Below are 12,019 nucleotides of genomic sequence, written 5' to 3' on the forward strand. Positions count from 1 at the left end.
ATGAACATCGCCCCTATACAGTTTATATGGAGTGTCCTCCCCCTTCTTTGAAGTTTCCATGGCCAGGCAAGTCATCCGCCCCCTCCCCTTCACATCCCCCCAATTTCCAGCACAGAGTTTCGCCACTGGTCGCCAGCTGGGTCTCAGGAGTTTATACTCCCTCCACGGAAACACTTCCATATGCCTTCCACAACTCCCACTTAGCCCCACCCCAGAATATCCCAGTTAAGTCCGTCACAAATATTCCGCATTTGTCACAACACTACACCACTCAAAGCTTCGTAAAGAAAGTTGATAAATTCATTAATGCTATTACTGAAATAGGACTTACCAGGTAATGATAAACACAAAACTGGTCTTTTTCTCATGCAATGCTCTCTGTTCTTTTCAGTAACACATTAGCAGTCCACAATTAATCTACCTCCTTTGTAATGACTGTAAGCACATCTTTACAGACTCTGGGGAAACCACTTTCACTTGTTTGTTTATTTATACTTATTCATTGGAAAAGAAATGAACATTAAAGTACATCTACGTATGCAGTTTTTGGAAATCAAATATGATGATTTTAAACATCAGCTTGTGCCCTGTCTTTCAAATCTATTTGAGACATTCAAGCAGGCATATATAAACAGATTTTACATTAATTTAGCGTTTAAGTGGAGACTTCCACGATTTCTCAAGGCACCCTGCAGACAAGCTGTGGACGCTGTAGTGTACCGGAAGTGATGTATATGCGATTTTCCATTTGTGGACACTAGTAGCCGCGATTCACAGTGATTGAGTTGCACTGCCCAGTGTTTTCCTCCACGGGGGCCACTTTGAAATTCACTGTCCACAGTTCAAGTCCTGCCTACATCCTGACTCCATAAACTCCTCAATCCTCACATTAGTTACTTGGATGTGGTACCAAAATCACAACGTAATTTGCCCGTCTTTCAAAAACTCATTATAAAGTAGACGGCACGCGTTTGTTTGGGTATATAGCAAACACGAGTTGATCGATTCAGTTTCGGTCTAGCTGGTCTAATCATTATTTCAGTGCCACATAACTCTGAATGTGTCTATCTAAATCAAACTGAAGTCAGAGGAAACTGATCATCTTGAATTTGTCCCTTCAATAACTTGAGGGATAATGGCGTCATTATTTTTGAAACTTCACGAAATAACGTTTACGTCTAACAAGTGGTTTACATCCGCTTTCGTAGAACTATAGCAAACAAAATCTGAAATATGAAAATACTGTTTTTGAGAGGTCGCCCTTTCAAGCTATGATGTAAGCAATCTTTGTTAAGTGCTCATCATATAATAATAAATTTATTTGTAATGTAATTTGGTTGGAAGTACAAAAATCTTTTCGTTGTTGAGTTTCAACCCAATATTGTTATACTTCCGGTTATCCCAATAGTTGAAGTCATGTGATTCTCCATTGTAATCAGTTATCTTGCCAGGTCTCTAAATGTGAAAAATTTAAATTCCATCACTTTCACGAGGAGAAATGGCGAGAGGAGAGATTTAACAACAACGTCACTGTTTTCAGCTCATAGCTCATACTTTAGTTACCGATGAGAGAGAAACTATATTATAGAAACTCCTTACGAAAAGTTCATCAAGTAACTGGCACATTTTGGCCAACTTCCTGCAAATAAAGAGAACGATGCAGCATGAGCAGAAGAGGCAATATGACAGCAGTTGAGGTCACGTGATTCCCAATTGCAATCAGTTATCTTGCCAAAGATATGATTTACCAGGTCTCTAAAATGTAAAAAAGTTGAAAATGCGCTGGAAAACCTTAACCTGAAGGTTGGTTGGTCGAGATAAAGTTGAGCAAATCGATGCGAGTTGAAATGCCGACAACGACCTCTTTGGTAGTGATGCCCGCGTCCTTCGTGCCTATAAGACAAAAGAAAGGAAAACACGACCCTCATCACACGCCTCTTACACCGTGTCTCCTTACCTGCGACTGTTGCCCGTTTGCGTCACAATTATGATCTTGGTTTCTTGGTATTTGGAAATTATGTGTCCTTTATTTGGAAAACATTTATAAAAACCCATATCAAATCCAAACCTGGAAGAATCTTCTACACAGGTCGCAATGCATGAGTGACTTATTAAAATGTCCGTTGGCCAGGCCCAAAGCCAGAACAGTTTACTTCTTGGATCCGAGCTTGCGTTACCGTACACTGCAAAAACTGGGGTGTTACATTTAACATCCGGTGTTATCAGAGGACAACACCAACACTTTTAAGAGGTGTTAAAATTTTCAGTGTTATTTCAACACTCTTGGTGTTGCTTCTAACACCCACCAGGCCACTGTAACACTTGTAGGTGTATAGAGTAACACTGGTGGTATTAAAGTAACACCTTATGGTGTTGTCATCTGATAACAACAAAAACCGTCGTTTTTAACACCACAGTTTTTGCAGTGTATGAAATCACCATAACACAATTCTGGCATTCTGCAAGTGTTGATTCACACATTCGACAAAGAAGACTACGGATTAGAAAAGTGTCAGATGGTATAAACCAAATGAACTGCTATGAACCATGCATTCATCTCCTTCCCACAGCCGCGGAAGGATCATGGGAGGACAAAACACATTAAACTCTTTTCTGACCACCGACTGAATTCACAGACTACGATTTTCTCTGTTACAACGGTAGGGCTTTAGAATCCTTTCAAGCTGGCTCTACCCGACGAAAGGAAAAAGCGACGCGGTTTTCTTTTCTGTCCCAATCTCGATTAAAAAACAACAAAAACAAAACAAAAAACCCTCATACCTCTACATGAGCCATGTTAAATTAACTGACTTTTAGGCTGAATAGCCTCTTCTTTCTGCTACAAATTTCAACTCATCACAAAGTTGTTTCGTGAAAGCACTTCACTCTACTCACAGACGTTCTGCTTTTGTACGACAAGCACAAAGTGGTCTGTATCCAAGATGCGCGATAAATGGCCAAGCGTGATGTCCAGGGTCACCTGAAATGATTAGGTCAAGTTTTACAAGCTTTCTCGTAAACACAGCATCGTTTCATCTCAAATTTTTTTAACTAAAAGGTAAGAAAAGGTCAATGCATCATTTGCTTGTTTTTTTAATTCTGTATGAATTAACGCCATTTTTACCAAATTATAAAGTAGGACAGGAAACTGTACATAATTATTGAAAAGCTTCGTATAGACACATGTGAAAGGCAAACAAATAAAACAAACTGTCGTCAGTGATACCTTTTTGAACTGCTTGTACAAGACTTCATCAACTTGCGCACTTGAGTTAATACGGCCAGCGACCAGGTGTGACATAAGGCTGCCAAGGGTGACCACACCCAAAGCTTCCCTGCACAGAGATCATTCGTTGTAAAAAAAACCTGTCTATGCATTTCTTGTCAGTCGCCTTTGTTTTCCATTTTACCCAATTCGTGCAATTTTGTGTTCTCACCATTGCACATTTGTATATTTAGGGGCAAGAGTCTGACATTCTTGTCAGTTATTTCAGTCCCAATATTACTCAGCATTTTGTATAATCTTTTTCTGTCTTAATGTATTTCTCTGCCTGTTATATACGCAACACTGTATCTGTTCCGAAGGCAAAGAGTCGAACACACTGAAGTTTTGAAGCCTGATTTTGTTCAGAATAATGCTTCAGAACGACTGAACCTCACTATTCAAATCCACACGCTATGTTTATACACACACTCTGAAAAGAAATAACTTACCCAGATTCCGCCACTACCGGCAGTTGATGGAAACCTTTGCTGTTCATAATGCCAATCGCTCTCTGGCACGTCACTGTGGGCTCAACCGTCAAAAGTGGGTTGAACTTCAAAGCAGAAACTTTTAAATTCCACCACCTTTCAGAGAAGCAACGGCGAAAGGAGAGATTTAACTAACTGTTTTCAACTTACAATTAAGTGCGGCTGCCTTTTTAACGATGAGAAAGCGAACAGACATATTGCATTTTGACTTGCTTTGAGCGATGGGCAATGTTTTTCTCTACTTATGGGGTGGAGAGATAATTACCTCGTCATATTGATATGATACATATTTCGTACCATCTGCCGCACAGTACATATGAGCAGTATTCATGATATCTGCAAACGTTCGTTTAGCAGGCTTTGACTGCAGCACCTCTGTCCTTTTTTTCGCCACTTTCCAAACATACAAATATAAAATTCCCACCTCTTATCTGGCAAATATTCTGCGACGGTATTGTACTACTTGTGTGCATGTTGATAAACACCGTTCACGAAACTCCTCCGATTTCAGAAGTCCTTCCTGCAGACTGACAAAGACAACGCGTTCACTGATCGAAGTAATTTGATAACGACCAACCATTCCTTTTCAGGGTTGTGTCCCAACTCGTACACCTTCTCCAGAAATCCCTTCTCCAACATCCAGTCATCTGATAAAAACTTGGTCCTTTAGGAGAACAAATCGAAAGAAATCTGTGATGTCCAAACGCTGTGATGCCATCGAATGTCAAGAGAGCTTTAAGCCAATCTAAATCTCCTATAATCGAAGTGCGAAGGTTTCCAGGCAGCCGCCAAATTTGAAACACATTTATAGAGTTAGTTTGCCCGAGCAAAAGTCACAAAAATCAGAACTGACCAAGGAAAATGTAATGTAATTATACACAATGCACTGTGCATGCTATACTTGGCTGGTAAATTGTTTTGCTGAGCAAAATACTTTATGCTTCTCGCAAAGCTCCGTGCTTAGCAATCCTGTGTAATTTTAGTAAGGAGTCATGTAAAAACAAGCAATTGCATGGCAATGTGAAGACCGTTGAACACAATCAGCCCCTCAAGCTTTAACAGCGATTGCACGTGCACACTGTTTGCAGGCAGTGCGTATGGATCTACATAAAGGTTGGACAGTGGTTGACTCCGCCCTCCCCCCCAAAAAAGTTGGGGTTAACCATCAGATTTCGATGCACTTCCATCAAACGCACATTTGTCGAAGACGTTTGGACTTGTGATTGACGTCATGGGGCCTGCCCACTGACATAAACTGAAGTTTAAAGTTACAAAACAGTCTGTTGGATATGACATCACAGATACCACGAATCCAGCGTGGAGAGGAGGGTAGGTTGACTTTTGGATATAAATTATGCATGGGAAAGACATTCATATTATGCATATAAATAAAAGATGAGAGTTGTGTTTAGAAAAATCCTCCCCCCCCCAACTAGAGACTTAGACACGCCTCCGCGATAAGGAATTGTTTACACTGTGTGCACAGTCAACCATGGCGACAACAACTACCTCTTTATTAATTCTGATCGCCTAATGTTTCCCGACCATTCTGCTTAGGCCTTCATGATCAGCACCTGCTTCAAACTTAATTCGTCATGTTTCAGAATTGTCGAGTAACGTTACGTCATGCCGCTCTTACTCCCGGCAACCGAAATGCGTTTTATGGTTTTCAAAAACTTGACTCCATTTCAAGGAATGTGGTATTATGATTTAATACGCTGGTACGAGTAAAGCTAAAAGCACCGAGGGGTTCCGTGCAATTGAAAAAAACGCATGCACATTATGCCAGTAGGTCATTATGAACCCAATACTCGGTCATGGCTTGCTTATTACGTACATGTAGTTTCGCACAGAGTCTGGTAGAATAACCACGCACCGCTGGTTCTCAGTCAGAGACTTGGCCGCTCTCAGTGCTACAGAGACTGCGGCACCAGAACTCCCTCCTGTCGAGACAAATGTTCCGTTAATTTGGCGAAGCATAGACACTCACAGGGTAAAGGTAAAAATCTTAGATCATCTGTAAGGCTCGATCTCCCCTGAGGATCCGAAACACCCTTTGAATCAATGTTCTAACGGCACGGAAATGCTTTATTAGTTTGTGAGTTTTCGAAATACATTAGGTGTCTAACACACGTCTTGAAACCAATTATAATAATTTCAGACGTAGGTGTACTGTTTTTGCCAACTTTCTGATTCAATAAGAACCGACAAACTTTTTCATTCGCCTTTCTGAACACAGGTAGATTAACGAACGGAGAAGCGAAATTGTAACGACTATGCCTGCATACAAAGTGCTTGTTCAGTGAAATTGAAACTTGAATACAAGCACGTGTAGGCTATACTTCTTTATGCCGCGGAACGGCACGGTTCAAATCAAAGAGATAAGTTGAATGAAGGTTAACATATCAATGAAAAAACTAACCACGTTGGTAAAATACCTCTCATTTTGTTACCATAACAGACTGTGTTATCCCGAATGTATCACATGAAATGCAATCCTGGCTTTTGCCCCGGCTTCTGGATGTACAGATCCCTGGAAACCGTTCTTATCTAAGTACATCTCCGAAATTCTTACTCAAACTGAACTTCCCCGTTACTGTACCCTGCCCCGTTTGCAATTTTACCACATAGCAGTCCCTCTTCCTTGATCAATCTTCGAGCCATCAGGAACGACTCCTTGTCGTCGCATTTGTGCCAGGCGTCCGCCACGTCATGATCCAGAACGGTGGGCACAAAGTCGTAGCCGATGCCCTCCACCTCGAAGCACACCGTTTGATCCGTTTCCTCGTCGAAAGAGGGCACTTGCAGCGAAGAGCCGTGGGGATCGAATGAGATGATCTTTTGAGGGTTTTCGGAGGAAATCAAATTTATAATGCATATGCATCACAACACTTAACGCTTGAAGACGAAAGCGGTCGCTCATACTCTTGTAATGTTCCGTCGTCAAAGCAAGCCTGATGTGATTGATTATCATTTAATATAGCAAAAGGAACAAGAGAGCTTCTTTCCTCATCTTGCATACATGTACATGCACCTGATGTATTAAAAGTTATGTAGAGTCTAGCTTATTTATAACGTTATGTGGTCGTTGATTCGATGTGCATTTGATTCACCTAGGGAATCGCTGACGTAATTGACCTATAAGTAATTGAATTGGAGTCATTGCTGGTCTCTACCCTATAGCCCGGTCTATATATCAGTACCTGCTCCGTAGGTGTATTCTAGCCCCTAGAACTATTACAAACTGCAGAGAAAGGATAGAGTAAGGCCAGGCTACTTTTATTTCCAGTCCTACTGAGTTTGAAGGGAGAGGGGTCAGCAGAGACCAAGCCTCCGTCACTCATCAATTGGCAAACCACAGCTATCCTCAATCCCAGCCGACAGTCAATGACTCTAAACGCATCAAAGAGTGTCGCCAGCCTGCCGGACAGGATATACAACAGGACCTGGCTAGCCCTGGCAAGCCTTGGCTCCGGCTGTGTAAATAAACCCATGGAGCCACGTGGTGGAGCTGTCTATACACATTCCAATGGGATGTGGCCAGGGTGGCTCGAGTTTTTTTCTTTTTGGTTTTTTTAAGAGGAATCCTCGACGTTAAAGTTGACTAAACTCTGCTGTCCAGCATGAACAGAGGTAGGCAAAAACGGGGGAAAATTTAATTAAGAAGTTAGCAAAAATCGACTGGGGCTTAGGGGTCCAGTCCACTAATTCAAGCCCCATTGAAAACAGTGTAAAATCAGCACCGTTCAGGGCCCAATAGCATGCACGCCGACATCCCTGAGATTTCTGAAACACAAATGAAATTCTTGTCTGGTCACTTATCTTTCAATTTCTTTTCAATTTTTTGTGGGTTAACCAATTACATTTTTAATTATTCCCACAAAACAAAATCACCCCCCAAAAAGTGATTTTTCCGAAGTCTGATTGCAGCCATTTTTCAAGTGGCAACCCTCAACTTTCTCGGGCACTTAGGACCATTTTTCAACCGTAGTTTTCAGCCCTTCTGCCCTCATGTGAAAGCTCAAAGACCCAGGAAGTTGATCCTGGCAACGATTTACACAATCTCACCGTTTTGGGGGCCAAACAATCTGCTTTTTCAAAAGATACTGTGGGGGCACTTTTAATGCTAATGAGCTGGTCAGAAATTCTCACTTGAATTAGTGGTCTGCACCCTTAGAGGCCATTCGCTTGACTCAAGTGAGCCGGATGCTAATGAAAGGAAAATTCATACTAATGATTTTATAAGGACGTACACCCTCATATGTCAGGAGAAATTATTCAAGGTTCTATACAAAAATCTGTCGCTCTAGGTTATTTTTAGGAAAATAAAAATCAATACTCAAATAAATGAAATAAATCTGGAGAGTAAATACCACTCTCTCATTAGCCAAACAATCAGTAAAAGTTTACTTTTGGGAACTTCAGAGCAATCCGTAGCGAGCAGGTGTCGTGTTGAAGATAGGTTTAGTACCCTAACAACTCACTTTGATATCAGAGTTCAACTCCTTCAGCTTCCGACCAACCCCGGTCAAGGTGCCACCAGTTCCAGCTCCCAAGACAACCATGTCAAGCTTTCCTATCCGATGACAAGAAAACAAAGCGGTCAAATTGGCGGTAGAATATCGCCACTGAAATGAAACTATAGATCATATTGACTGAAATTTCCATAGAAAACTCACAGCTGCATGAGGAAAGTGTTGGGGATGAAGCAGTCTGTTAGTGAAGAAGAAAACGCTTCTCTAAACAAAACAAACAATGTGAACCTTCACACTGGTCCCAGATCTCCTGGCCTGTGGTATCGTAGTGGGCCAGTGGGTTCCCTTCGTTCTTGTACTGATTCAATACGATGGAGTTTGGTATCTCCTTGTTGAGCCTCTGCGCTACGCTGACGTGTGACTCAGGCGAGTCGAACCTTGCCGAGGTGGGCGTGCGCACAATCTCAGCGCCCAGGGCTCGTAAGACGTACACCTTCTCGTTGCTCATCTTCTCCGGCATGACGATGATGCAGCGGTATCCCTTGACGGCAGCGGCTAGGGCTAAGCCAATACCTGTCAGAAGAAAAACGAATATTCTCAGGTCTTCAGGAAAATGAGTAATACCCGCTTTCAAGTGGCTTGCACGACCAGGCGCAAATTCTTGCCGACCCCAGTTAAGTCTTTTTGACGTAGTTTTTATTTTAATTTTTATTCCATCCCCTGTCCAGACTTCTTACTCACAGCTCAATAGTGGAAGAAAACCCAATTCACGTTAAACTTTGAATTCCGCGAACAGAAGATGCCAGTTGTTATTTTTTCTCGAGGTACTGTATATCGGTTTCCGGCAACGCTTTCTGCTAGCGCCTGGGCCCGTCCATGTAACTGGGCTGTAAATCATCCCGAGAAGGGTTAGTGTCAGAATAAATGCCAAGTGTTCATTTTATACTGTTTTCAAGAAAATGTTTCGGACAGGGCGTAATTACGGTCACATAGCACAAGTTGTTATGGAATGGCATGAAATAGTCGAGTCAAATTCAAATGCGCATCCATAGGCCTATTGGGCGATTCACAATCGTGCCCCTCCAGGCGTTTGCAACGCGTTTACCAATCACAGTGCGCGAAATCTGTCGGCCATTTCCAAACGCACATTGGGTCGACAGATTTCAGGCACTGTGATTGGTCACCGCGTTGTAAACTCTTGGAAGGCGTACTAGTTGAATCGCTCAGATTCAACTTCCATGTTGAAATCTAAGTCTGAAACGTGAATTCAAGTACTGACAGCCAATGATTATTAGAGGATCAACAGGTGCAATTAGCAAAATTATTCAGAGGACTCAACAGGTGCAATTATTCACCTGTGTTTCCTGAGGTAGGCTCAATCAGGGTCATCCCAGGCTTCAAGATGCCTTTCCTCTCCGATTCTTCTACCATCCGCAGTCCGATGCGATCCTTGACGCTACCGCCGGCATTGAAGTACTCGCATTTCGCCACTGTGTTCCAAGAAGTGACATTAATATGTAAGGTTTGCTATCTTATGAATAACTATAGCAGTACCGGTAATGAGGGGTGGTTATCATGCGGTATTTCCGAACGAAAACTTAGGAATTATATGAGTTCGTTTCACATCGCTTACCATGGTACAGCAATTGCCTTAAAGAAAGGCTTATAAAGGTATCCAGCAAAGAGGACGCATAACAGTGTCTACTGACCGATCTTTCCCAGTACCCTAGCTATATTTCGCTCGCAGGTTATCAAGGATAACCAACTAGCGGTACAAATGGTCTTCTCTCGAACTTAACCAAAGATGCAAACTAAATGAGGGAGCAACATGGGGTTGGAACCATTTGCCTGGGAAGGCGGTTTATTTGGTTCCGTCACTTTATTTTTTTAAGCAATCAAGTACCTTCTGTCTGCTCCAAATTCAGAGCAGGAAGGGCAAAGGGGAGTTTGATGCTTTAAACTCGGGATGTGTGCCTCTCTTTTCCCATCCAACCCTAGTAAAACGTCACTGGATACAGGGTGCAAGACCAGGATGTGTCACAGTATTGAAACCTTAGAGGAATCCTGCATTAATAGAGTTTGTATGGTTTTTCTAAACACTGCAAGAGAGAGCCTGTAATGTTCTGTTCTTGACTGCGGGGGAAAATATGCGACCGTCGTGGCAGAAAATCAATCCCATGTATTCTTCCAATAATCAGAACTAAAAATATTCTTACACATCATCCTAAGATCGGCCCAGGCTTTATTCACTCCACTCCATTTTGATTCTTAATCCTCTTGAAAGTCAATAAAATCGACAGTATTGATGACTGAACATCACTGATCATGCGTTTGATGGAATAGCAAGATTGAAACTTGATGACTTTGCAAAATGAAGCCTGGTATCGAGAGTCGAGAGGTCACCATAACTATTAAAAACATGTACTTACAAAGTTCACATTTCAGTCCGGCACTCTTCCCGATGTTGTTCATTCGGACCATAGGTGTGTGACCTATCACCTTCAAGATATCTGGCAAGATTTTCTTCCGATCATCAAGCAGCTGGCTGTAGAGAAGACAACTGTAGTGCATTTCAATCAAGTCAACCCTTTTCAATCACTTGCATCCCGCAATTCACATTTTAGGAAAACAAACTTCTGATCTTGTGAGCACCATGAACAATTATTCATCCAACAGCGGCGCATACAGGATTTATCCTAGTGGGATAGGCCTCCGACAACAGGCTCCTACTCCGACTGGGCTCCGAGCTGGACCAAGAGAGGGCGCAATTTTCCTAGCAACGGGGGCTGCTTTTGCAGTAACTGCACATCGCTGGTTCACGAACGACTATGAAACGCAAGCGCTGCAGTCGTATTGCTACCAATAAAATGAACACTTCCGATCCAACCGATGAAGGGGTGCCTATGCTGGGGGCGGTATCATGTATCTTCGCTTTTCATAAAGTATCAGGGGGAGCTAGGCTCCAGCCCCCAAGCCCATACCCCACCCCCATGGGTACGCTACTGTCGTCCGTTGTAATCGTCACTTACCCATTGGACTCGTGGTGATGGGGGCTCGTCTTTGGATCAACACCTAGATGCCACGTACATCTTGAGGGTTGATCTGGAGGGATCCACTCTCTTTCAGATGACGTCATACTGCCGTACGATGTAAGCGACTCAACTCCGACAACGAAGAACGTTGAAGCGCAGAGCTGTGACTCCATTGATAATTTTCCAGTCATTATTCAATTAAGCAAACAAAGTAATTGATTTATTGTCTTTATTTTGACGTGACATTAATCACACTCGGTTGAAGCCTACCGTAGAAAATAGGCTAACACAGCTAATTTTAACTGTCGTGTTTCAGTTACGCATAGTGTAAAACTTTATTCAATGTGCTAAGGAATGGGCAGGCTTTCAGACAGGATTGATAACCTCTGTAGAGCTGATCTCCAATCTTCGAATTTTGTGTGAGGCACAATTATTCCCACCACCAGACAGCTCTTTAACTTGTGTTCATCGACTTTATAAAGGCTTGTCGGCAGGCTTTGGCATGCAACCTTAGAGTAAGCAATGAGGAGATACCACATCAGAGCTAGCTTGGTCCGAGTCAGTGAATAATTCTACGATAAGGCCACTAGAGTGAAGCCCTCATTAACAAAAGGGACTGGTGTCGAGCCTACTCTCAATACCCTCTTTAAAATCTTCCTGGAAAACATCATGAACGAGTCACTGCAAGACTAACGGTTGGCACTGTCAGTTTCGAGGTCAGAACTGGCAACACCACCCACATTTTGCTGATGATATCGA

General features: G+C 42.5%; 1 protein-coding gene across 1 annotated transcript; it reads right to left on the bottom strand.

The window, feature by feature from the left end:
* Positions 1-459: 459 nt before the first annotated feature.
* On the bottom strand, positions 460-11,426 carry LOC110986497 (cystathionine beta-synthase-like protein). Its single transcript, XM_087142840.1, has 12 exons — positions 11,258-11,426; positions 10,658-10,773; positions 9,584-9,718; positions 8,517-8,801; positions 8,238-8,329; positions 6,378-6,591; positions 5,591-5,696; positions 4,331-4,417; positions 3,715-3,849; positions 3,227-3,335; positions 2,896-2,980; positions 460-1,893 (listed from the first exon to the last, which is right to left on the bottom strand). Exons 1-12 carry the CDS (start codon positions 11,362-11,364, stop codon positions 1,793-1,795), a joined length of 1,572 nt encoding a protein of 523 aa, XP_086998966.1. The 5' UTR covers positions 11,365-11,426; the 3' UTR covers positions 460-1,792.
* Positions 11,427-12,019: the final 593 nt, after the last annotated feature.

This window comes from Acanthaster planci, linkage group LG10 (assembly GCF_054643075.1).
Source record: "Acanthaster planci isolate LZ-2023a linkage group LG10, COTS_SCS, whole genome shotgun sequence".
NCBI lineage: Eukaryota > Metazoa > Echinodermata > Asteroidea > Valvatida > Acanthasteridae > Acanthaster > Acanthaster planci.

Bases quoted from the DNA above. Each gene is read 5' to 3' on its own strand.
- LOC110986497 (XM_087142840.1), bottom strand. From the start codon at position 11,364: ATGACGTCATCTGAAAGAGAGTGGATCCCTCCAGATCAACCCTCAAGA. The intron at 3,850-4,330 runs GTTGGTCGTTAT...CTTCTCTGAAAG, and splicing joins CACAACCCTGAAAAGGAATG to GTGGTGGAATTTAAAAGTTT. The intron at 2,981-3,226 runs GTATCACTGACG...TAATCATTTCAG, and splicing joins TGTACAAGCAGTTCAAAAAG to GTGACCCTGGACATCACGCT.